Genomic DNA, 27,923 nt, shown 5'->3' on the forward strand with positions numbered 1-27,923 from the left:
TTTTTATAAAAAAATAAGGTAACCTATAATTTCCTAAACAATTACTTTTTCATAGTAAAATAGTAATTTCATTGAAGAAGCGTGCTGTTAAAATGTTATAGAAGAAGAAAGAAAACTGAGATCGTCGAAATACTTCACTCGGTATTTGTATCGATGCAAAAAGTATATGCTATTATAATAGTAGAACAATCGGTTTAGTCGGATAGATATTAGTATTATTTCAAAGCGTTAGTATGAACGAACACGACAAGTCACAGTGCAGTCGTCGTTAGGTAATAGGAGCTCAGGGACAGAGGGATCAGGGGAGTGCATGCAGAGGCAAGTAGTGAATGGAGGTCCGAGCGGAGCGGGTGGCGGGCGCGCGTACTGACCCGCTCGCAGATCTTGGTGTGCACGCGCAGCTTGTCGGAGCGCGCGAAGGAGCGGCCGCAGCCGCCGCACGTGAAGGGCCGCTCGCCCGTGTGCGTGAGGCGGTGGCGCGTCAGGTGCGACGAGCGGGCGAACCTGCGCACGGGGTATAGGCATTATATTTTTTCTAATTCATTTTATTCTTTTGTCTTGAGGGATCTTCTCGGTTTAATCTACATTCCGAAATATAGCTCCGTAAAATACCGATTCAAAAGTGCTTATTTGTTTTGATTTGGGAAGCCAATATGGAAGGCAAGCTAATGGCACAAGAGACATTCTTCTCCTCCGACCTTAACTTCATTTTTCCTTAAATGAGACATTTACAGGCTGTTACTATACTTTAAAATACAGAAGCATAAATCTTGTATGCGAAAGGTACACAATTGTTGGGTTTATGATTGATAGCGACCCTTAAGAATGAAACGTTCGCCTCCTGGCTATTCCTTTTCATATTGAATATTAAAAATAGAATTGACAAAAAAAACGATCCGCTGATTTTCTTTCGCCGGTTCTCCTCAGGTCAGGGTATTTTATTTTCCGAACCGGTGGTAGTGTTTAATTTGAAAATCAATAAGTAAGTGTAATGCTTCTGTATTGAATAAAGGAATTTGAGTTTGAGTTGACATAAACACACACTGTAATGCCTCACTCATATTCAAATGGATAACACACATCCGATACAACCGGAAAATGTGCGTGCTTTCCGAACTATCAGAATGAAATATGTTGTTACATAATAAACATAATCAGCCTGTAAATTTCCCACTGCTGGGCTAAGGCCTCCTCTCCCGTTAAGGAGAAGGTATGGAGCATATTCCACCACGCTGCTCCAATGCGGGTTGGTGGAATACACATGTGGCAGAATTTCGTTGAAATTAGACACATGCAGGTTTCCTCACGATGTTTTCCTTCACCGCCGAGCACGAGATGAATTATAAACACAAATTAAGCACATGAAAATTTAGTGGTGCTTGCCTGGGTTTGAACCCGAAATCATCGGTTAAGATGCACGCGTTCTAACCACGGGGCCATCTCGACTCATATGTTGTTAGCTCTCCGAAATTTCGACCTACAGTACGATTCTGTAAAATTTCACTTCACTTCACTGGTCAAATGTCGACAACCGACTTATGGCGTCAAAACTGTATACATACATTATATAATTATTATAGTCAATATCACGTATTACTTTCTGATCTTTTACACTCATATTCTGCAGTGAGCTACGAGAATTCTTACAGAATACATCAACTGGAAATCGGTTAAATCGAGAATCCAGTCCTGGACTTCGGGATCTGCCTTATTAGAACAAGGAAGTCAAAGTGTGTGTGTTTGTTTACCTACGATTTTCTTATAAAATTGCACACACGAATGGAGTTCTATATAATACTTTTATTACCTAACATCGCAGATGTCGCATACATGTGGCCGTCCGTCCTGCGACTCATTCGCCGCTGTGTCTGACAGTGAACCGCTCGAATCCGTTTCTTCATCGTCGTCCATTCCTTGTTTGCCTTTTTCTGTAACATGAGTCATATCAATTCTATTTGACAATGTTTCTTCTAAACTATAGCGTTCGAACGTTAATTACAAGTCTAGTAATCTAGATAATATTATCCTATCAAATATTATAAATGCAAATGTTATTAAATTATATGATTTTACGCTTTCACGTCTAATGGAACAAACGATCGTCATGGAAGTTTACATACACGTTGTCAAGCGTACAGAAATGTATATACCTCTCCCTCACACACGCGGGCGCAGTAGCGGGCGGTATGAGATGGACATATGTAGTCAAAATTTAACTTTATCTGTTTTAGATGCATATGTGTGTTGTGTCCATATACAAATGATAACAGCGAGCTCTAGCACCTCACCGTCTGAATCGTCGTGTTCATTGTTGGTAGGTTTTTGCAGAACCGCCAGCTGGACCACCTTGATGCCACCGGCCTTTAAGTCGTCAATCTTGGACTCATTGCTGCCGTTATTTGAGGTTGCACCTACAATAAAAAAAATATAATAAAACTCATTCGAATTAAAAAAATCACACGTGTTGTCCGACACTCGGCTGGAACGAAGTCGCTTTCGCCACATATTGTGTATTAAATAACAGACTAATTAAATGTCAAGAAATAAAATTGTTATTAAAAATAACGTATGAATTAAAACAATAACAAAAATAATATTATATTTAACCGTGTATAATAGAAATAGACAGAGGGAGAAAGATAGGGAGAGGTTGGATAGAGGGGGCATTACGCTTTTTCCTTACGAATATAATGCATGACTTTATAAAATAGTCTCATCATATTCCACCAGTAAACAGCAATATTTGGTATTGTTTCGGTTTGAAGGGTGAGTGAGCCAGTGTAACTACAGGGACAAGGGACATAACATCTTAGTTCCTAAGGTTGGTGGCGCATTGGCGATGTAAGAAATAGAGATTATTTTTAACAGAGCCAATGTCTGTGGGTAGTGGTGACCACTTACCATCAAACGGCACATTTACATTTCCGCTTAACTATTTAATAAAAAATTGAGTGTATTAAATAAAGTACGCTTATCATTTTTTGTCAAATACTTTTTATATCAATGTGAAAATTAATATTTTAATACGTTGCGAAGTTAACACGCACGCAGGGCACGCAATTACAAACAATTATTTTGTTTTTGATAATAAATACAAGCAATATAATTACACTTGCTTCCCTTTCATATTTTATATTAATTATTATAAATTTATATTACTTAACTTTTTTTTAATCAGGTGGTTTTTTTTTATGCCATATTTGTAAACTCAATGTCTTGTATTTTTACAACTATTCATTTGATTTTAATTATATTTTACAATCACTTTTTATTTCATTCGCGTATTCCGTATTTACCGCTTATTTTTACAACTATACATTTGTTTTTGAGCTTTCCAAGGACAAAACATGTTTTTTGAAGTATATTTAACGGTTATTAAAAAAAAATCTTAATCAATATAATTTTGATAAGAATATTACTATTGAAATATCTATAGAATACAACCCGTCAACCCCCACTTGAAACCTTCGAGGGGTAAATTAAAAAATCCATGTCCTTTCCCGGTACTAAAATTATCTCTACACTAAATTTTATCTAAATCGGTTCAGCGGTTTAAACGCGGTAACAGACAGAGTTACTTTATAATATTAGTATAAATAAAAAGAAGTATTAAAATAAAAATAAATTACTATAATAAGAATATGATATAAATAAATATTATTATACTGTACTTTCAATATTTGTCGAATAACTTGTGATTCAATAAACTTTCATTTTTATTTATAAATTGCAGTTATTTTTTATGTTCTTCGTTGAAATTAAATTCGGTTTTTTTTTTTAATTTTTCCCATTGCGTCACGTAATTTGTCCAAATTTGAAGACAATAAATTCTCAATTGCTTTTTTAAATCTTCGATTTTTAAAAGATACGCAAAGAAATATTAAATATGTTATGTTGAAAAGAGAAACATAAGGGATTGCTTAGCGTTAGCATCTTGACTAATACTATAAAGTAAGGTTTTTGTTACGCTTTCTCTTCGCTTCGTCTTACCAACACAACTGACCCATTAACTAAATGACCATAATTGGAGTGATAGACCTTAAACTTTTCTAAAACATAACATCCCGTCTCATTGCCTCCACTGGTGACGACGGATCGGCTGGTTCTTGCTCGCCTCGCCTAATTGTACCTTTTTTTTTTTAAATTATGCGGATGTTACATAGATTAAATATTTAAAATTACGTTTTTATATAATATGCAAACTACTAAAAAATTTAAAAATATTCCTCATTACTCCGCAACGACTGTTCTTGCATTTTAATTTAAAAAGACATTAATTTTTATATTTTTTAGAATAAATATCAAGTTGTAGGAATTATTGTGTACTGAGTATAATGTTTTTCTACATTAACATTCGCTTGTGTAGAAAAATACATTCAATCTAGTTGTAAATGTTATGTATTAGTTTCTTTTTTATTTTTAAAAGGTTGGCAGAGTAGAAATGTTCCACCTTCTGGCAAGTGATCACCACCTCCCATATAAATCAGCCCTGTAAGAAATATCAACCATCCCTTACACCGACCTTGAGAACGTTGCTTTGTCCTGAAGTTAAAACGGGCACACTAACCGTTCAAAACGGAACACAACAGTAATGATTATTGCTGACGTGATGCAAACAGAACGATATAATTACGCATATTTGATAATAATTTTCAGACTAAAAATTTTGATAGTTTTATTTACCGAATAAAAACTTATCAAAAAAATATTTAACTTTAAATTGTTACGTCATTATCCTGAAGGGTCTCACCGGGTTGCCATGTGTTGACATTGGTGCCTTTCTGATATTGCTAGTTGAAAATCATTTTGGGCCTCCTTTGTTTAATTTAGCTCCATTCGTTTTTTTAAAACAATGATAACAATCCCCTACTACTACACCTATAACTAAGGATAACAACCTACAATATTATTTTTCTTCAAAACTATGACAGATTTTTGAATGAAACCGAAAAGACAATAAATTCGAATGCATTAAGATTGATTATTTATAAAACAAGGTGATTTGTGCTTTGTTGACATAAGTATTCGGTATGTTCATAATAAAGGCACCGATGTCCAAGACGACAGTGCAGATTTCAAGTGTAAACCCGGGAAGACCCTTTCGAGCGGGTGAAACTTCAAAGGGTAATTGTTCGTAATAATAATATTATTTACAAAAACCTTCCCATCTTCGAAACGCACTAAATCTGTCATCTTCCGTTTATTAGCGTGTTTTTTTTTTTAATAACAGTCAAACAAAATAATATATAAATACAGCTGCTTTAAAATAAAATACTGTTTTAAAGTATGACAGTATTTCCCATTTCATTGCAAGTATCTACTTACAAGCGGAGACTCGCTATTATATTGTGAGCCGTGAAAGGAAATTACACTAAATTATTGTCTTGAGACCATTCTATTGTTGTTTCGCCTCGCAAAATAAATGCGTCATTATTATCTTAAAATTTTAAACGTCCAAGTTTTATTTTATTTATTTTTCGTATAAATATTCAAATATTATATTTATCAAAGGCAGGCGGTCCAATATAACGTGCTATATTCATTTCGATTAATTTAAATTTAAATTTCGTCGAGGTTGAAGTTCCTATAGCGTCAAAATTTTTGTTAAGCTTATCCGTAAATTAGATGGCGGTGAGTGTGTCTGTCGATTAACACTGGCAATGTTAGCCTTAGTATTTAAAGCTACCAGTGTAGAACCTTTATATACCGGAACTTATTACAATTATTTTTTTGCATGTATGTATGTATGTGTTAAATTCGAATATCACAGCTGTGTCGTAGTTTTGTAACGGGCTGTTTCATGGGAAGATGATTTTAAATATACCAACCAAATATTTTTTTTTGTTAATTTATTAACATAAAGTAATCGTGAAAGAAGTATTTATTGTAATAAAAATATAATATTACCTTAATTAGATTATGGTTTTTTTTAAAATATTTAAGTATATTTATAATTTATGGTATACAATTTTTCGTTTCAAGTTGCTTAAAAAAAAGTATTTCATTTTTTTTTTTCGAATAAAGCGTGTTTTTTATTAATTTTTATAAGGATTATTTTATCGAAGAATGTCTTTTATCCTCGAAAACATATCTGTAATAACCGATGCCTAATCCGTAATATTAAATATTTAAATAATTTAAGTGTTGACCCAAAAATGACCTGTTATGATCAAAAACGTTCATTTATAAACATAGCAATAAACGACCTTAATTTAAGAATATTTAATTTTTTAGTCGTATTATATTTTGATGATAAATTTTAATATTTATGTAATAAAATATTATAAAAAAACCTGTCACTTTAATAATTTATAACTTGTTTATTCGCTACAGTATAATATTATAAGAATATTTTGGAAAATCCCAAATAATATAAGCTTGGCAATTATATAAAAATAATTTATTAAAAATAATTATGATATACTAGTTCCGCGCTGTAGATTCTCTCATTTACATTATTCATTTTTACTTTGAATAAATTTAGTAATTATTATTAGTATGTAAACAATAAATAAATAAATAACTAAACTACTCTACATACTCTACGACAAAATCAGCTTCTTAAAAAAAAGCTAATAAACGTACCAATGTGGGACAGTTTTAGAGTTGCCATTAAAAATAAATAAATAATTGCGACTTAACAACGCAGGTTCTCTTAAACAGTTTAAAAAAAGTATAACTGTTTTTAGCATCAAAATGTTTTAATCTTTAATTATTAGTGTTATTTTTACGAATTATATAATAACAAACCATTAAGTTTGCTAACATATTAATTATATTTTATTTCGAACCCTCGCTTTGCAATATTTAATGATTACCTACGAAATTTATTTTGTATTTGTTTACTCGTTTGGGTGTGACGGTATGACAGATAATAAAAACCTTTCACATTTAATAATATTAAGTAACATTAAAGAGCAATAAAAATTAATTGTTTCGCAATCAATTAAAAGTATAATACGAATTAATTCTCAAAATAATTTTATTAAATGAGAAAAAAATATATATTAAAGTTTGAATGTATATTATTTATCTGTTCATTAGCACTAATGATGTATATAATTATGTTTGAAACAATCTTGGTATGTGAAAGTATTTTGTATAATTAAATTATTTACGTAAATATATATATACGTCCGCTAAATCTAATTAAATATAAAAAAGTATTGCTATAGTTCACACTATGTAGCAACTTATCAATTAATAAATAATAAATTATAAAAAAATAGCGTTCCTGGTAATGTGTTTCGTTGCGGCAGTAGATTTTTGAGAACCAATAATTGAAATGCTTACATATTGTATAAAGACGTTGCCCTTGACTTTCGACCTTTTTGATTTATAAATACCGGGGTTAATACAAACAATATACTACACAACGTTACCCTCTCTTAGGAAACTATACGCAGACTATAACGCGGGGTCGGTTTAAAAAATACTACAATATTTTTCATAATAAATATCCGGAATTCTTCGTGTATATAAAATTTTAATTAAATAAACTTAATTTATAAATGTAATTTGATTAACCATTGTTCTAATTTCATCCTTATCTATCTTAATGAGATTAAAAATATATTATTCGAAATTCCATTACGCGATGTAGTCATAATTTTATTACAATCCAAGTCGCCGTCTCGGCAAATTAACGCGAGCGCTCGAAATAAAATATAAATAATGTTTGCACGAAAATTTTCATTTAAAAACAACAATGAAATAACGCTTTAAAAAGTGATATTTGAGAACGCGTCGGATTCAATTCGAATAGATTTAATAAAAATATTTGTTTGCAATTGAAAAAAATCCAACGCGTACTTGTATTAAAATAGGCTTCCATTAACCTTGAATTTATTTCGTATTGTTATTTAAAATCCTACAAATAATTAAAATCACACGAATCGTTATTATGTACGTTCGACTGATTTATATTATTTATTTTTTTTTAATTATTCAAATTTACGTTAATTATATATTATAAAGATTTAGCTTATCTGTAATTATAATGAAACAAATGTGTTCTACTAAAATATGGCAGGTTAAAGAACTATTTATGAATTATAATTATGTAGTTCTATATTAATTATGTATTCGTTATACTGACGTCTAGCTGATGTTAAACTGTCGCTGCAAGAGTAACAATGGTATTTGACTTAAAAACTCAGCCTCGTCAGTTAAATGTTCTCTGTGGCAACATCATGCGAGCAAGATGCATTAGTTATTGATCCGCTTCGAACTAAACTCGACGGTAACGCTCTCGTCCGCTATGAGCTAGACGAATGATTTTTTTTATACGTTACTACGTATTTTAAATGTACATAATTACAAGATTCATACTCGTAATAATTGTCGGTTGGTGGCGTATTGACGATGTAAGGGTTAATATTTTTTACAGTGTCAATGTTTATGGTCACTACTTACCGTCAGTAGTGCTATTAGCAAGTCTGCCTACCTATTTTAAATAAAATGTATTATGTTACCTAATTAAATACATTTAAATAATTATTTATCTTGAATGAAATTTAAATAATACATTGTTATTGGAAGTCTTATTACAGCATGCGATTCCGTAAAGAATTACTTTGTATATCGCTCGTGATATGTTGACAACCGACTTAGGATTTTACGCCATTTTGATAAGTTTGCATATCACACTCTGACATTTCACGTTCGTGTTCTGTAATGAGTTTCGAGTTTCTTACAGAATAGGTCTGCAGATTACTCACCTGGTGATAAAATTTTGGCAGGGCGTTCATCAGTCTTATTGTCTTCTTGGAAGCGAACTGTCATAGCTTTCTTCTTGGCTCGTAACTTCTCGTCTTCTGGGGACATAATGGAGACGCGTTTCTTCGGTCTGTCATTCTCTAATTCATTTTTCATTTCCGACGCTGCAGCCGCTGCGGATTGAATTTAAGTTGCGGAGGTTTAATCATAGGAAACAACTGTTAAAATATATTTTTAGCATTACATTGTATAATGTCAGAACTCTTTTAGTTTAGGTAAAACGTTTGAACTAATTCAAGGTTAGATAAAGGTTTAGGTTTCGTTCGGTTAACGAGTCATCTGTGTGTATACTGTATATAGCCAGCATGTCTCAATATATAATAATAGAAATAATACAATTATTTTCATCAGACGATATGCTTACAAAAACGAAAGTAACCTAAATTAAAATAGACTTTGTTAGCCAACTCACTTTAACATAAATAGCATTGCACCAGATAGTTCGAGAACCTATTCATAAATAAAGAATATTCGCACGATAACATTATATTAAAAATTATTATCATTAAAACAGTTCAGACAAAAGAACTGATTTGAACAAATTGTTTAAGTTAAGCAGAAACACAATACAAAAATGCTACAAATTTTATGGTCTACATGAATATTTTCACGTTCGGGAAAAATAAGGAAGCCGAACCACTCCCCACTCGTAGTTCATCGACATGAAAACTTTAGATTACATGTAGCGCCACTTTTCTTAATGAAAACAGGATAATCAATATTCGTTTTAATGACATCCAATTATTTTTTACGGATACATAATTAAATATCAATATCATTGAAAAGGATGACATAAATGAACATTGGAACTGTCTACGTATTAGAATAAATGTTTTCTTGATTTTATTATTTCTTGATTATAAGCCAAATTGAACATTGTCGAAAAATATACAAATTAATTCATTTTAAATCATTATTGACACCTTCATTACAAACGAAGCTTATTTTTTGAATCACTGCTCAAAAACTAATTTTAAATACAATTGAATATCATTTAAAAAAATATGTTTATCTTCCAATTTTTTTTTTAAATTAACATGGTTATTTTTATTACTACAAGTATTTAAAACGGGATATTTACAATGTTTTTTTTATTTTTATTGGTGGAGCTCGATAGTTCGACATTATCTACGAATATCCCGTCAAGAAGACATTCATAGATAATGTCGAAATATCGAGCTCCACCAAATAAAAATAAAAAACATGATAAATATTCCGTTTTAAATACTTGTAGTAATCTTCCAAAATGTTCTGAAAGTTAGTTAGATACTATAAAAACGAACCAACAAGGTCTCAGTGGTTAGTTAGAATTAAATTTATGTACCTCGTCTGAAAGCTACGAAGACTTCGAAGCTCTTTTGATATAAATGATCTATATAATCTTGTACAGTGTACAGATCAATTAATTCTCGAAGGCGCACCACATTAAATTATCGGCGTTTTAATAAAAACAACTTAACAAATATAAACTAATTTGTACTTTTTTTGCTATCTTTACTTTTAGCCGTCTCACGCACACCAATACATATTAAAAGCACGAGCGCACTCACACTAATGCACGCCGATAGTAAATTTAATATGTAGGGAATCGTTAAAAGTAGTCGTATAAAGCAAAAGTTGTCAATTTATCAAAATATATTGTATGATAAAATATCATTCATACGTTCACTTTCATAGTTCAATTGAAAAATTTGATTAAACGAATACACGCACAACTCTGCCTAAAATAGAAATTCGGTGTTCGAATAACACATTGAAAAACTCTTTATAACTCTTATAAGAACTCTTTATAAAAAGGAAAAATAAAATAAAACCGTAACATTATTATGGTAAATATTGATAAAACAAAAATGGCTTTTACGCTAACGTCGTATTAAACGCTGACAACCTTCAGAGAACAAAATTGTTATTGGGTTCTTAACTACTATCGAATTTCGAACATTTATTTATAAACATTATTATTATAAGCTTGACGAGGAATGGGTTCTTAATTAGATTTGACGGTGATATGAGCTTACGTTTTAGCCCACACAAGCAATTTAAATATTATATAATTAACTCTGTAGTCCGATGCTAAAAGGATCCTAGTAGTTTTTAAATTTGGTATGAAAGGAGCTTGAACCCAAGTAAGGACGTAGGCTATCTCTAAAACCAGCGAAGACACGGGCGACATTATTTCTCTTCTGATTAAAAGTAAGGGTTTTGACTTAGGCCCTTTTAGCACCAGGCCATAATGATTTTTGTAATTGGCAATTAAAAACTTTGAAGTTTGCAGTACCGCAGCTATTTTTAAATTGAATATAAGAACTTGTAGTCCCCAATGTAAATAAATAAAAAAAATAATTAATTAAGACCCAATTTAAAAGCGGAAAATTTTATTACCCATCGAACAATGGATATCTGTATTCTAAATTTATTTTCAAAGCAAAGCTTATATTTTTTCTGAAGCAACCTAGACAATTGTTATCAATGCAATCGCAGACTGTAGGTATTTGTGCTTCTTCCTTCAACTTACCCTCTGACTTAAACTTGAATTTTGATAATAGCATACATATTTTGGCAACTTTACCACGACTAACCTTCTTGCTCAGTTTGTATACTGGCAACTACACGTTCTCCTGTTCGCGCCGCGTGTCTCGCCTCCTCCATCTCCCTCGCAGCTGCCGCTAGTATGTTGTTCACGGCTGTCTGGGTTGTGGGCATGTCTTCACGACGCCGTCGTCGAACCTCCTCAGCTCGCATCATTGACTGTTGGTACATGTGTATCTGTAATAAGTTTACTAATTACCTCTAGATTTTTTATCGCATATAAGCTCAGTCACATCTCCCCCCTTACCGTAAATAAATAACTAAATATTAAAGTTTTTAGTGGGCAAATATATGTACATATTGTTATGATATGTAAATATTCCAGTGATACGCTATTTAAATTTACGTATTCTTTTAGTTTTATAAATAATTATTAAATTCAATGTTGCATATTAATTTTTGACATTTTACCTGTACCGTGTACTGTATTTGTTTTAACAGAATAACCGTACAAGAAACATTGATCTTATCACACATGTGCTTGCATCAAATCCGCTTCATGACAATAGGAAACAGTACTCCCGTAGCATGTCGAGTACTCGATAAAAATCGTAAGTGAAACAGGAAAAGTTTATTAATGGCAATATTACGAATACTATATTCAATTAGTAGCAGATTGTAAATAATATCCTTAAAAGCATATCGAAATGCAAATTTCGATATCACTACGAATATTATTAATAAATATTACATTTGGGTGTATTTAAACACGTAAATTCCATAACAATATATTGGTATTACGTCGTATTTAAGTTTTATATCATTGATTAAAATTGGTTAAATATTTAAAGTTTATAAGTAGAGGTTTTAATAATTATTCGTAGCATTTGACACATGGCCTCGATTTATTAAGGCGATTAAATATATTTAACATTAAATGTATATCGTAACACTTAAAATAATGTTAACTTGTCAAAATTATATTAACCAGCATGTCGTGATAGTACTGAATACACGAATAGCGTCGAGAGGTGCCGTTTCAAATCCGTGGGAACTTTTTGTTGTGTCAATTTATATCATGAAGTAATTTTTTAATAATTCATTATTGAATTAATAAAAAAATATATATATAAATGTGAAGGCTAAATTTAAACTTCGAACTCTAATCGGAGTGAAAAGTCATTGTATGTTTGATCTCACTCACACAATGGAAATAAAAATTATTAAAAATTAACAAAAGCAAGGTAACGGTATATCAGATGCGCAAAAACTAACAAAGCGTTTGTAACAATCTTAACACTGCTTCGATACCCCTTCCTTTGATTATAAATGGAATTTAGTGTTTTTTTTTTGTTATAGGTGGCAAATGAGCAGGAGACCTGATGGAAAGTGACTACGACCGCCCATGGAAATCTGCAACACCGGGGAGCTTGCAGATACGTTGCCGGCCTTTAAATGTATTGATAGTCGTCCTCACCAAAATAATTTATCATAATAATGTACACGTATTACATACGTAATACGTGTACTCTACCGAAAATAATTTGAGGTGGAAAAAGCTCTAAACGTGAAGGCACAAGATACGTAACATCTTAGTTCCCAAGGTTGATAGCGCATGGGCGATGTAAAGAATGGTTAATTTTTACATTGCTTATGTCTATGGTCGGTGGTGATCACTTACCATTGCTATTTGCAAATCCGGTTACAAATTAAAAAAGAAACCTCGTACTCAAAACAGGAGGTATTTTATATTTTACTTTAACGTATAACTCAACGAACATACTTAAAAATTTTGATTTGCGAGTGTTTCGTCAAAGATTGATGTCTCTCTATCTATCTCATTGAACGAGACACAGAATCGCTTAACTAATCACTCCTTAATATTTATAAAGCCGTATAACGATTAAATCTGAGCAACAACACTAAAAAAACAAAATAAAAAAATTGAGTAAATTAAGCTTAAGTAGCGCAATGGTTTACGGGTCGCCTAGCGATGTAAAAAGTCGCAGGATCGATCCTGACCCCTTGGGCTATTGCCACTAGTGATAAGCTTAAAAGGAGGAGTAAATAAGATTATTAGTAATTCCTTAATTAAACGGGGACATTGCTACTACTCGTTTAAAAAAAAAACTTTACAGTAGTAATATTTATGTGTAACATCCGACATATCATAATGGTAATCAGTAATATTAACTCGTGGAAAATTGGTTGGTTTGTCTATCAAGTCAACTTTAGGACCGCGCGCGCTTGGCCAAATCAAATAGTGCGCGCTTCCGGACTTCCTGTTACAAACTTCCGTCCCCTTTCACGAAATCACATGCCACATATTACAGTAAAAGCGAGTGGGAAGATGTTTAATATCCAAAAAATATTATGAAATTGTTGATGACTTTTAAATTGCCAACAATAAGTGGCAACACACCACAAGTTAGATTAAAATAAAACAATATAATACGTAGTTAACATCCATGGTAAGTCAACTGTAGATACTTCACACGAGAAGTACAAGTTATGTACGATAAAAAGTATATATTATAGAGTTTACCGGACCGTTACAAGCTCTGTATGCGCTTTGTACCGTTTCATTAGTATTGCGAATCTGTTGAACCCTAGGAAAACTTTTTTTCCGGTCTTTGCTTGTTGCTTTGATAATTCAACTTGTTTAAAGTAACGCTATTTATAAACCTTCATAATAGCAGATAAGGTTCTTGTAGAAGGACAACTATGGGTCGTAACTGTTACTCACGCTCTACAATATATTATTCTGTATATAAGATATGTACCTATTAGATTAACAGAGAACATAAATATTTTCAGTTATACTTAAATGTATCAGAATTTGATTTTGAGTTGATAACTCGTATAAATAAAAGCAAAACCTTGGTGGTGAAAACTAAGTGTCGCCTTTAGATTAAAAATTATAATTTTTATAGCATCGATGATTGCAGGTTTAAGCCCAGACAAGCACCAGAGTATCATCATGTTCTTATAATTCATCAAACCTGCACTGGAGCAACGTCCTGTAATTACATCCAAACCTTCTTAAAAGAAGAGGTCTTTGCTCAGCAGTGGGAAATTTAAATATAATTTACTAAATATAAGTTTCAAATTTTTTTTACAAAAACGTTGTTTATTTTCACAACGATATGTATGTATGTACACATTAATTTTCTTATATATTATTTGTAAATAAGACGAGGACTTGTTCATTTATCAACAGAGAAAAGAAAATACTATTCAACGCGGAAATGCCTAATGAACCTCTCCCCGAGTCGTCATTTGTAACGGAAATATTTTTTATTTAAAACAGGTAGACTTGCAATTGGTTACCTAATTGTAAGTGGCCGCCACAATCCATAGACTTCGATAATTAGAAAAATGTAGGCATCCCTATGATGTTGTCTCTTGTGCCTGTAGTTACACCCTCTCACCCTTCAAACCGGAACCCAACAATACTAAGTATTCCCGTTTTTGTGGTAGACTATGATGAGCTCCTGGTATCTATCCGAACGGACTTTGAGTAAGCCCTACCAACAACTAAACTAACTATAATTATGGATATTTATATAACGTAACCCAACGAAATAGAGCATAGAATATTTACCTACACAAAGACCCTCATGCATGTCGTAGTATTAACATAACGGAATGTTTAATTTATAATATAAAATATATTATCCCAAACTAAATTCGTTGTGAAAAATTGTTTAAACTTTGTCGAGACGAAGCGTAATAGATCTTACGCTTATATTTTTTGTAAGTCGTTATTTTTAATTATAATACAGAACACGATTCTTCACAATTGTCAAAATATAGACCGTTAGTTACAAATGTGGTTTTGTGTTAAAATAATGGCGTTTCGAGTTCAACGACCTTATATAAGATGACGTAGCATTTTCATCGCCAAATATGTAAGTCTTTGTGAGAGGTCATATCTATTTAGTAAATAAAATTTACAATTAGTTTTTTCCGTTTAAGAACACGACTCTAAATTAGACTAAGTCAAAGATTAGATAGAATTATATGTAAACTTTTTTCGACTAAAACTTTTTTAAATAATAACATGTAGGTACAATTAATAATACAAGAGTTTTTATGAAGGAATTAATTACTTATAAAATTATATATGACTTGTTACCTTAAGTAGTTGTACCAAGAGTGTGTTCTTAAATTCGTGAGTATTTTTTTAGCAATAAGTCGCAAGTTAACAATGGCAGTAAAAAAGCTTTACAATTATTTTTAGGTTATTTTCAAATTCATTTACATATCACTTCTATCATAATTATAACATTCCTAACATATTTTATTACATGGGAACTCTATACTTGAGCTGACTCATTCGTTAATATAGTTAAACTTTTCTGATGTTGAAATAGTATTCTAAATTTAATATGGGTAGGCTGGCTGGTAAATTGAGTATCCGATGATAAGAGGCCATCACCGTCCATAGACATTGGCACAGTATAAAATATAATTTTGGGGCTAAGATGTCCCTTGTGTTTGTAGAACACATATGTGGTACCATCTTGAGATTATTCTAAACATGTGAAAGAAATATGTAATCATAATATATCATCATAAATAAAAATATAATTAAAACAATAATATTAAATATAACGTATATGATGATGCGATCTATTTTTTTTTTAATTAAGCCGCGGCAGGTTTGAGAAGGTTACACTCGGGTTGGTAACAAACGGATGCATTTGATATATTTTTTAATTTGGTTTATCCTCGTGATGATTTTAAGATCTGCTTTACCTCTTATAAAAAATACAATTAATCATGTGATTTCTTTTAAATTTCATGAAAACCATTACTTTAATAGTAACTGCTGGTCATGGGTTTGGTTAAGAAAATATTTTTAAAACGTAGTCCACCACGCTGCTCCATTCTAGATTAGAGAATAAACCTGTCACAGAATTTCATCCGCCCCTATTATCTTTACAATGTTTTCTTTCACCGCCGACCACGCAATAAATAACGATATCAAAACTCAATGGCGCACGTATGTATTTGAACCTGCGACCTTCGGTTTATCTACCTGGGAGCGAATTCTACTAATTCATAACGGTTACGATACGTCTCCGATCCAACGTCGACCGAACTGCAACTGGATCGTTATTAGTACTTGTAGAATAATAGAACGGCAACGATTATGTTTCTATTCGATTGCGATTTTGTGACAATTTTATACTAGAATTGACCCCTGTTCTATCAATAAGGCCATTTCGGTTATATAATTTAAAAAACTGACTATAAGTACAAGTTTTTTTAAAATTTAAATAACATTTTTTATTTTATTGCTTTTGTTATCCTAGCTTTTGTAATCTGATGTTCAGGTTGATTAATGTCCACAATAAATATGTTTAGACTTGACTTCCTGACCCATATTCAAGTTTTTAACTCATCAGCAAGTTACATTGCCTAGAGGGAGTCAATAAAAACGAGATAAAATACTTATACAAGCGCTAATTTGAATTTTACAACATTTAATGTAAAGTCACCCGGTTGTAAGATAGATTCAACTGAAAAAAACCTGCAATTTAGTTGTTTATCTTCTTCAGTTATGATATACATAATCACTTCTTAAGCTAATACCCATATGATTCCGGCACTAACCGCCCTTAGACAGCCACCGTCTGAAAATGCATCATATCGCAGCCCTCCACAACCCTTTCCATGATGTTCTATTAAAATATTTTAAGTCAAAGGTCAGTTTAAGCCAAAACGTATCCCTATCATATAAATGTTTAAATCAATTTCCATAAAACTTTGGGATTTTGGGATTTTACATAATATTGAGAATATTTATTTAATCCGAACAGAATCTCAGGATTCTTAAAAATAAATCAAGCTTAAGTTAAGTTTTTTTAATTAATATAAGTTAAAAATTTAAGGGGATATAAGATACTTAAGTTTAAGTACATCTGTTATGGTTCAGCCGTTCGTGACGAAAGCGCCCAGACCGGAGATTTTCTCTCCAACAGCGTTGACGCAATTAACTATATTATATTTTACAACATATGAACAAGACCAACTGGATTTCTACATAAATAAAAAACAGGAATTGAAACTATTACCACTTGTATTGGTAGCCGATTTGTTTGCGCCAGATAGGAAGAAAAACTAAGCGGAACCTATCTATCTAATATTATAAATGCAAAAATAACTCTGTCCGTCTGTTACGCTTTTGCGGCTAAACCGCTTAACCGAATTTGATGAAATTAAATTTGGTATGAGGCAAACTTACAACACAAGGAAGGTCATAGAACACGTGGGCGAAGCCGTGGTCGAAAACGAGTATGTTATAATTATAGATCTGTCCACTCATGAAGGCGCGCCCCTCCAAGTTGAATTATCGTGGTGCACGTTGCAGCACTGAGACATCTTGTAAGTACGAACTTCGCTAATACACGCTGAAAATTTAGTGTGGAGAGGCTCCTTCGTGACTGAATAGTAACAATATACTAACATTAAAATAATACAACAAAAAATAAAAGTCGTCTCGAAGCACCCAGCCAATATAAAACATCTAAATTTGTAGATAGTAGGCGTAAGATTAATATAATATAATTTTGCTACGAAAAAGCACCGATGTATTTACTATATAGTATTTACACAAGACACACAGGCATAAGAGAGCGTCATACCGTCTGCCGTCACGGCATGCGAGTCGGCCTTACCCCCAAAGAGCGCCAATACATGATTTACATAAAAAAATAAAACTCGAATAAGATCGACTAAAGATTGTCCAATAAAAAGTTGTCTGGCCATAATTTCTTAATAAATTACTTGCATGATAATTGATACCGATTATGGGCACGTAGGTAATATTTAACGGATTTAAAACGAGGATATTACCTGAAGAAAGCGTGTTCGAACCCGAACAAGCAGTTACTTTTTCATGTTCAAACTTCGTACTCCGTAGGGTATAAAAACATCGTAAGGAAAATGCACGTGTCGGGAAAATTCGGTTCCAAACCTTTTCCTTAATAGACAGTGTATACATACAAGTAAATTGTTAACTTTGTTTAAAATACAATATAAACATTCAGTTGGAAAATATGATTTTATATTCTATTTTAAAATGTATCTTGATTGGATTGTCTGGAAGGAATGGCTAATTAGCCATAAGAACTTCCTTTGTGCTACACATTAATTAGCTCTAAGCACTTTTCTGTATTATTTTCTTCTGGTGTACAATAAAGTATAAATAATAATTTATCCATTGCAAGAACACTGTAATCCAGTACCTACCGTTGTTGTTTTTATAAACATATAGCATAAGTTTATTTTAAGAAAATGAATTAAAAACAAGATTGATATTTTTTCTTATAACACTAGTTATAAGCAAATTTTCCATTTAATAACATACATACGATTATAATAAAAATAAAACAAAACTAATGAAATAAGTTATCGTGTGGGTGATACAATATTTTTTTTATTATTATAGCCCAAAGTTATCAGAAATTCAATATTTATCTTGAATTTAAGTAATGTTTTATATTTAAATTTGATAATACGGCTATAAAATATACGTAAGAAAAAAAAATCATAAAATTTATATATAATTTTGTGTTAATACGTATTCAGTATAACAATAATAATATACAATCGGTTTATGATCGGATTGGATGCGTTTGATTATGGTGCTTCATTTAAAAAGGTCATATAGGTTGGATTTTTCAATTAACAAATAACGTTTTATTAACATTTATCTTGTATCAAAACAATGTTATCTGCACACACATACATACATTGAGATATCCTCTGGGATAGATCATGTGATAGAAAATTGATTAGCGACTTAAAATCGGTTTTTATCGTAGAAAATATGGTGAAAGCTGCACTCATTCTCCAGCTTAATTTTAGGCTTATTTTGGTGACGTTACTATGTTTTACTATATACAGTAGAATTCGTTTATAATGACATCGAAGGGAATTGACAAACACGTCATAATAACCGGACGTCATACAAAACGTTTTGTGAAAAAAATATATATATAAACATATATATTTTGCACGTAATAAGTACATACGAAACTTGTATGTATGTACTATATTTTTCATATTTTAATGTAAGTACTCTGTAATTTTTGTCCGCTTTTGTTGTTTTAATTTTTTTGTAAATACTATTGTGTATAGAAGACATAGCCATGGTCAAATTATCATTTTCAATATTGCTATGAACAAATCTGCAGACGACCTTTGAGTGACAATTACTTACTCAGATTAAAAACAATGAGCCAGGTGCCGAACGTCGCCGGGAATATTACCGAAGGTGTAAAGAATCATGTCGGTCACTATAACCGGACATAATTTATAATACATGGGTCATAATAAGCGAACTGTCACTATAAGGAAAGTCATTATATCCGACTTTTTTACAAATAATTTTATATGAGAACCAAACTTCATGGTGTAAGTACGTCACAATAAACGGTTGGTCAATATAGGCGAAGTCATTATAAGCGGATTCTACTGTATATTAATATAATCATAAGGAAAAAAATATATCAACATTTTATTTTGCTACACGTCACATTCCTTTATTGTTTTTCTTTAATTATAAATGCTTTTTTTAAAAATCGAAAAATTATTTTTCTAATTTGACGGGACGTGATCTCCAACTTTTTTTTGTTCACGGCTACGACGACAATTGAAACGCGCTTGACTCGATTGATCCTTAATCTATTTATACAACCGCTCATGAGATATTGTTGTGCCGAGTTTCCGTGTTTTCCGATGTTCCGAACACAGTTTTAGGGATTTTGCATTGCTACACTTCCGGTATAGCAGTGCAAACTCCCTAAAACTGTGTTTTGCTGTGAATCTGTTGACGGGAAAACTCAACGACTTTTAACGACTCGAGGTCTGAAATCAAAGCCTAAGGATATGCTTTATAAGCCCACTGGACCACCAAGCCAGTAAATATAAATGATGATAAAAAGTATCATGGTCTGGTATCGAGTTGAAAAAGCTTAGACTTCAAATAAACCCGTAGTCTACAAAGTACGTTGGGGAAAAATCTAATCTACGTGCACAATAAAAACAACTGACACTTTCATTAGACCCACGAATGGCGTGACGCGATACGTTACGTTCCACGACTGAACTCTCGAAACGACGAACTTGATGTGTTTTTCTGATATTTTTTTAAATGGCAACAATATTGTTATATGGCTATTTTTTTAAATAAATTCATCTAAACACGATGAACTCAAAAAAGACCAAACATATTTTCGTAAAGTTTTCACGAATAGACTGAGTGAATCGCGAGAAAATAATAAATGTATAAACTTGTGTAAGGTTTTGTGTAAATTGACTGAAATATCACGATGGTTAACAAAGATTGATTGATTAAGATGGTTGAAATTATTGTTGAAAAAATCGTGCCGACTGATACCTTCACCGGAGTGTCCCTTAAATCAATCGTTATATAGGTATATATTACGATATACCCAAACGTTTTATGTAGACCCTTGCTCGTATTAAATAAATAAGTGTTTGCAATTCATTTCATCAGTACTCGTATTGGAGGATAAAAACCCGCATTGGAGTAGCTTGGTGGAATTAATTCCACACATTTATCCTTAACAGGAGACGAAGATTTAGCTCAGTAGCAGCACTTACACTATGGTAAAAAAAAAAAACTTCCTTTATTAATAATTGGGGACATCACAAGTAAAGTATAAATGGAACAAAAAGTCAGTGCACAGACTCCAAAGAAATGGATTGGTATCTTCGTTAGACTTCATAAAAGCATATGAATGTAATCTATATAGCATTTATCACCATATTATGTAGTTTCCGGTAACCTTCGACATTCAGGACCAGCAGAAGAAACAGAGTTTTATTAAAGTATCCAAAATAAATTGCATCTTAATTTACAGGTACGTAGGCACACTGCACATGCATTTTTCTCTATAAGGGTGCGTCGTTGTCAGGTTAAAGTCCTACAGTGATAACCATTTGTTTTTTTTAATTGTGTAAAAGTATAGATAAACAATAACCGTCTTCAAAATTGATTGGGACCAAACAGGAAGTATAGGGCATACCATATCAACATAAATAATTTCCTGAACCCGTTCATAAGTGACATAGTTTTGAGGTAACAAACAAAAAAAATACAACTAAATTGATAACCTCTTTTATTTGAAGTTGGTTAAACATACTTGACATAATTATAACCTCAAACATCTATATATACATATCTACATATAAGTTTTTTTAACCATTTTGTTTGAAACCATTTGCAAAGCTAAATATGATAAAACTCTGAATAATATCTAGTTTTTATAGTAATATTATAATTTAGTTTAAAAAGAGGTAATTAATTAAAAATTATAGATATGGACAAGTACTATCACTCAAATTGAGTAACGAGATTTAAGCAAGCGATTAATGTACGATAAATTATTCATATGTTTTAGGCGTAGCTACGTTATTTATTTTTATATATTCCTTATGTTAATTTAAACGACTTCGTATTTAATATAATACATTTGCGCAAATGATCTTTTTCGCGCGTTTTTGTGCGTAGATTATAATCTGTCTGATAGTACGGGCCGTAACATTAGTACTGCGAGTGTAAAATTAAATAAATGAGTAATACTTCCCGTCATTATTAAAGTTCATTAATGCAAATTCAACTATTGTACGTAATTGTTTCCGCAGATGTTTACATAAGATGAACAAAACATTTTATGTACTCATAAAAAATATTATGTTAAGCCGTAACAGGATATCGATTTTAGATCGCTGATTCATTTTTTTTTTTATTAGATACAAGTCAGGAATTAATAAATCACTGACTGAGAATGCGAAAAAAAAAGTTTTGAAATATCAAAACCAGTTTTGGTTAATTTTAAAATTATCGTCAGTGAAAAAATATTTTTAAATTATTGAATACCAGTATTATTTGGCGAAAGTTATGACTTTTATATAATAAAATGCGTTAAGAAATAAATACACTAAAAATAAACGTGTAAAGTATTCAGTTTCGAGAAAAATGACTCAGTGCCCATTACGTCATTTCATTCAATTTAGCAATCACGCGTAAGACTTAAATTAATCTTAATATACATAGATGAAAAATTATTACACAGTTTTAAGACGAACCGCAAACATGTGCCGTTTTTTATTATATAAATAATTATAAAATAATTGGGACCTATCTGGAAATTAACATTATAATAAAAGAGAAACAAATTATCTACGCATATAATTATTTAAACAATCTCGAATGTTCAGTAGAAAGTATAAAAAAAATAATGATTGTACCGACATTTCCAACGTCATGTTTATTTTATGATAATTTTAGCGATAAGCAACAAATCACAAACAAATATAAATTCTGTTAATTAAAAAATTTCGACACACGGTAAAAAAAATGGTTTATAAAAAAAATATTAAAACGTTTTTGATTAATGCGTCTTTATATTTTAAGCAACGTTATTTAGACATTTTTATGCTTTAATTTTCTCTCTGAGGTGGTTTATTTATATTACTTTTAAATAACAACTGTTCCGACCACAGACATTTAATATTTTTTCCTTTTTTTTTCGCCGTTAAGGTCAAAGTCTTCAAAGTATTGTCTAGCACGCTTAATAGTTATTCTGTTTAAAATATTTTGTATTAAATTATTTTTGTCCAGACGTAGGTAAAATAAAAAAAAACATATTAAATATGAACTAAACATTAAATGCCGACATTAAATAAAACGTGGCGCAATATTATATTATTTATTATTCATTACTGCTCAACCCACAACAGACTTAAACAATGAATGTTTTATTTTCATTCAATACAACTCACAAGTATTAATATGAAAACATCTGATTTCATTGCGATTGAATTTTTAAAAAAATCATTACTAAGAAATGTTCGATTGCCCTTTAAACATTTTAAGAATAATTAATTGAATATAATTTAAAATCTATTCAAGAACATTTTGTTTTATGCATAAGTTTATAATTGCACATACATAGACTATACTACTAAAGATGTGATGTTAACAGATAATATATACAGTACCAATATATAGTTCTTTATCTTTTTTTTTTAACAATTATAATCGGTGTTTAAATTTATCCCATATACATAAGTTTTATACCTTTAATATAAAAATACTGGTTTATTTATTTCACAGACAGCCGCGACCAATAATTCAACACATTCGAGATTAAAGAGCTAAGATATTATAAACCCTATGGCCTATAGCATAATATGCTTATGTGCGTCACGACACGACCTAGGACCGGCTTTTTCAGTCCACCGTAAAAGAACAAAATGGACGAAAAAATACAAATCTGACAGAATCAGTCCTACATTTTTCTCTTTGTGGTACAAGGATTTGTTTTAGCTTTTAACCAAAGGGCTGTGTTATTCGATTTCATTGGCGAGAATTTTTTTTAATAGATTTTTTTCTCGATACTCTATGTTACGGGGTGTACCTGTCGTATATCATGTAGAGCTAAGATTGAAGCAATGTGTCCCTATCTAAAGATACATTAATTAGCAGCTTATATAAAATTAGTAATTTATGCCCGTTTAAAGAATAACAAATAAATTTAATAATTATCAAAATGATAAGTAAAAATCCACTTCAATACTAAATTTTACTAAAAACTGACGAGTCATTCGATTATGATTCAATAACAAACATCTACACACAAACTTTCTCATTTACAATTTAGTAAGTTAGTAAGTTAACAATCCATTCACTGCTTTACTACGCGATGGGTGAATATATTTTGTCTATACAATAAAATTTATTATGTAATATCTTTCACCATGTCAAGTATCCATCTATCATCTATCATCCATAACAAACCACGTTTAAAAAGGGATATTACTATGCTCTGATATGATGAAGGAGCCCTGTATTTTTTGATAAGATTAGGTGGCATTTGGATAGCTCTTAGATTCCCAAACAAAAGTTCGTATTAGATAAATAAACTCAAACTCGTAAACACATCGCATTTTAATTTTCAGCAGTTCAATTGAAATTACGTACAATCATTTCTTACTAATTAACTAAACCCTAAAGATTATTTTTTTTATAAGTAACTCTATAGATAACGAAGAGTCTTAAGAATCTAAGAATTCTAAATAATAAACACACATTGTTTTATCAATTCCTTACCGCGATAATAGCATATAAATTATATGGTTATACACAAATAATTTTAAACGAGTTCAATAAAAATAATATCAAATTAAATCAAAAGGTTTAAAAATCAACAAAAATATTTAAATGCATATTGGAAGCCTCGAAAGTAAAAAAAAAAAACTGCATGATGCATGTGAAATTTTGTCGCCGATTATGTTATTAAAAATGTTTTCCATTAAAAAACATTTTATTTAGAGTGCATTTTTTTTTTGAATGAATTATGTTTAAAAGCGTCGGTTTGAATTAATTAGGATCTTTGCTTTTAAAAAGATAAACATCAAGCCTAATTACCATTTGAAGACCCAATTACTATAACTAAGGTATTTTACAAATTATAGGAATGTAATCATTTTTATCAAGTACGTGTTTCGTAATTAAGGTCGCAGTTTTATTGTAAAAACGTTTAGGAATCTTGCCGAAAATTAAAGCTCAGCTTAAGGTTTTTCTGAAGCTATACAATTCACATTAACAATCATTGCTAATTTAATGGATGAAATATCAAATAAGAAATAAGGTTTAACCTAAATAAAAATATTAAACTGTAAATATATTTAAACTGCTTTTTTTATTTTAATCTGTATATATATAATATATTTAATGAAATATTTGCAAAGCAACTATTTAAACTTTAAAACCTTTTATTGTACTTATTATTTATGTACATTAAAAGCATATCAAACAATATTTAAATACAAGTATAGTTTGGAATATTTAATTTATTTATAAAATATTCAGTACAAGTACTATTAATAATGATGAAACATCAGATTGCTATTTATTGTTTAAATAAGAACAAAGGAAGTTGAAACCATATGACATTGGTTAAAAGCAAAAACAAAATATTATATCATAGCTATTTTATTATTTTACTGTATCATATTTATATTATATTCATTTTTAAATTTGTATATATATATTAATTTTAGCAGCCATTTTGAATTAGATATAATCATTCTTATTTTAACCTCCATGTTTAGCTTTTTATAATGTATATATAATGTTATTTTATTAATAATGGTTTGGCTAATTTATACAAAGTTTATTATTTAATATTTACCGTTTAAGTAAAAAGTCAACGCCAACAGTAAATTTAATTTATATAATATATATTTTTTTAATAATCAAAATAGTTATCTACAACGTAGGTAATTAAGCCCCGGGTTCCTTCACATTTTATTGCTAGACAATTGTAATTTAAAATACATTGTTGCAGAATAAAATTAAAAAATCTGTAATATTTTTTGCATTTATATACAAGAAACTTAATTCCAGTTTTAAACAAGCTCTACAAGTATTTCAGATCTAGACTTGAATTCTAATGCCAGACCTGTTGATTGTCCTTTAGACATTGTGTTATATCAGCTTTGAACAAGTTATCTAATAAACTTGCTTAGGTTTAACTATATTACTTCATTCCTCAAATGTTTAAACATTTTATACCTACTATATGAAATATTATAAGTTACAATTAAGGGATTAATTAATAATATTCTTTCTAGATATTTATCAACAGAGCTTTTTGTCATCTAAATTTGTACCTTCGAATTAAACTAAAATTTATCTCACCTGTTTCAACCTCTCGACATCTGTGCGAGCTTGAGGGTATGTCTGTGATGTGGAAACTGTTGCTGACGTAGTTGCAGTTGCTGTGGAAGCAGCATTTTGTCCATAGGCGGGATATTCCAAATTCACATTCAATAGCTGCGCAGCATTATCACGGGCCTCATAAGCAAGACCTCTGATTTCCAGTTCTGAAGCTGTGTGCATCAGTGACTGAAGATCCAATTCTTGCACATCCACAGAACCCTTGTACATGAACTCAACCAGGAGATTTATCTCCGAGAAGGGTATTCCTTTTAGAATCACGATGGGGTGCTGACATGGGTTGTCCCTAGCAGGAGTTATTTTTTTCATATATTCAACATTTCACTAAATAACAACTTTATCAGTAATCATTTATAAATTGAATAATAAATTATCTGGATATTATTAAGTGGACATTAATTTTTTTCTTATCATTAGATAAAACTATTATTATAAAATTATTTTTATATAACTAAATTGTAATACTTAAATGATTTTCTTACTTTTAGTATTTTACGTTAATTTTCCATACATTTTTTATAATTGTACATGCAAAATTAATAAAATAATACTATGATTCATTTTGAAATTACTCATTATTTGTAATGAACAGACGCAACAGTGACTATTGGACTTACTTGAATATCTGTTCGAAGTAAGGGCTACACGCTGAAAGGACGAGTTTGTGCGCCTTAAGAGTCCCATCGCGGCAGGAGAGCGTCACGTCTGCCAGCGCTGACGACGAGTAGATGGTCGTGAACAGCTGGCTCAGGTTCTGCAGGTGGTTGTTCCACTTCAAGTGGAACGTCTTATCGCTCACGAGCCCCTGCATCTGCACCACCACAAACACTATCAAGCACAAATCACTCACTTCTGTCCGTAAAATAAAAAAATCGACAGAAAACCGTCTCTGCTGCGACCGCTACATAAAATTATAATTATTACAACTTATTTTTAGAACGATGCCCGTAAAAAACACTATACGTACGCGGTATGACAGTGTAATACTGTAGGTACGCGCCGCCGACGGAATTTAGAGCTATAAAATTTTATTTATATTATATTCGGCAAAACGGAAATTTTGAATTAAACCATCGCAGTAAATATTTCTCACCTCGTATTCACTTTTCCTACTTCCCAATTTTTCACAAATAACACCGAAACATTTCACAAAATTTTTAAATACTTATTATGTTACACAGAAAGCCGTGTCGTAAAAAACAGAGTGGGGCACGCCGTGGCCCCCTCCTTGCCCCGGCCCCCTCGCACACAATCAATATACGGAATATGAGAGCGCGGCGCGCCGCCTCGCCCCCCCGCATGCTTTATTATACCGTAATTAAATATATACAACTTTATAAATTGTACACTAACGTTCATACATTCCAAGTGAAAAGGTTCAAAGTTAAGTTATGCTAGTCATTTTATAATTTAATATTGAAATAGAAGATGAATTTATTCGACGTCTTACATGAAACACCTGCATTGATTTTCGTTGCACAGGTGTTTTTAATTTAATTGTAAATTTTGAATCAATGCGTCTACTGCAACTGTGGCTTAGTGTGCGCGCTGCACATTAATTTTTTTATAGCTTATGAAGAAATATAATTATTTTTGTTTGTATATATTTCAACCCAACTTGGCCCCTTCCTAATAATAAATTGTCGGGTGGGAAGTATGTGTGTAAAAAGTACTTCAATCTCTTTTCACAACATGCACAGACGCACGCACACATAGACAATAGATATAATAGACGGATTCAGAGTCTTCTTTTTATTAGATTCCATCCTTTCGTTTACAAGTACCTGCCGCAGAATGCATTTCTATACTATATGTACCTACATTGTATAGA

The 27,923-nt window shown here is 31.1% G+C and overlaps 1 protein-coding gene across 5 annotated transcripts in view; it reads right to left on the bottom strand.

Annotated features, from left to right (window-relative positions):
- LOC113400233 (zinc finger and BTB domain-containing protein 17-like) overlaps window positions 1–27,699 on the bottom strand; it is a 35,478-nt gene extending 7,779 nt beyond the window's left edge. The window contains exons 1-9 of one of the 5 annotated variants that reach the window (XM_064217446.1): window positions 27,186–27,684; window positions 27,060–27,110; window positions 26,710–26,903; window positions 26,054–26,378; window positions 11,358–11,544; window positions 8,721–8,891; window positions 2,289–2,411; window positions 1,808–1,928; window positions 372–504 (exon numbers count right to left, since the gene is read on the bottom strand). In XM_064217446.1, coding sequence (XP_064073516.1) covers window positions 372–504; window positions 1,808–1,928; window positions 2,289–2,411; window positions 8,721–8,891; window positions 11,358–11,544; window positions 26,054–26,378; window positions 26,710–26,903 — 1,254 coding nt within the window. In that variant the 5' untranslated portion in view covers window positions 27,060–27,110; window positions 27,186–27,684. Of the gene's footprint in view, window positions 1–371; window positions 505–1,807; window positions 1,929–2,288; window positions 2,412–8,720; window positions 8,892–11,357; window positions 11,545–26,053; window positions 26,379–26,709; window positions 26,904–27,059; window positions 27,111–27,185 lie in introns of all 5 variants that reach the window. The other 4 variants (XM_064217447.1, XM_026639733.2, XM_026639735.2 and 1 more) reach the window with 4 other exon arrangements.
- Between the last annotated feature and the right edge of the window lie 224 nt (window positions 27,700–27,923).

This window comes from Vanessa tameamea, chromosome 17 (assembly GCF_037043105.1).
Source record: "Vanessa tameamea isolate UH-Manoa-2023 chromosome 17, ilVanTame1 primary haplotype, whole genome shotgun sequence".
Taxonomy (NCBI): Eukaryota; Metazoa; Arthropoda; class Insecta; order Lepidoptera; family Nymphalidae; genus Vanessa; species Vanessa tameamea.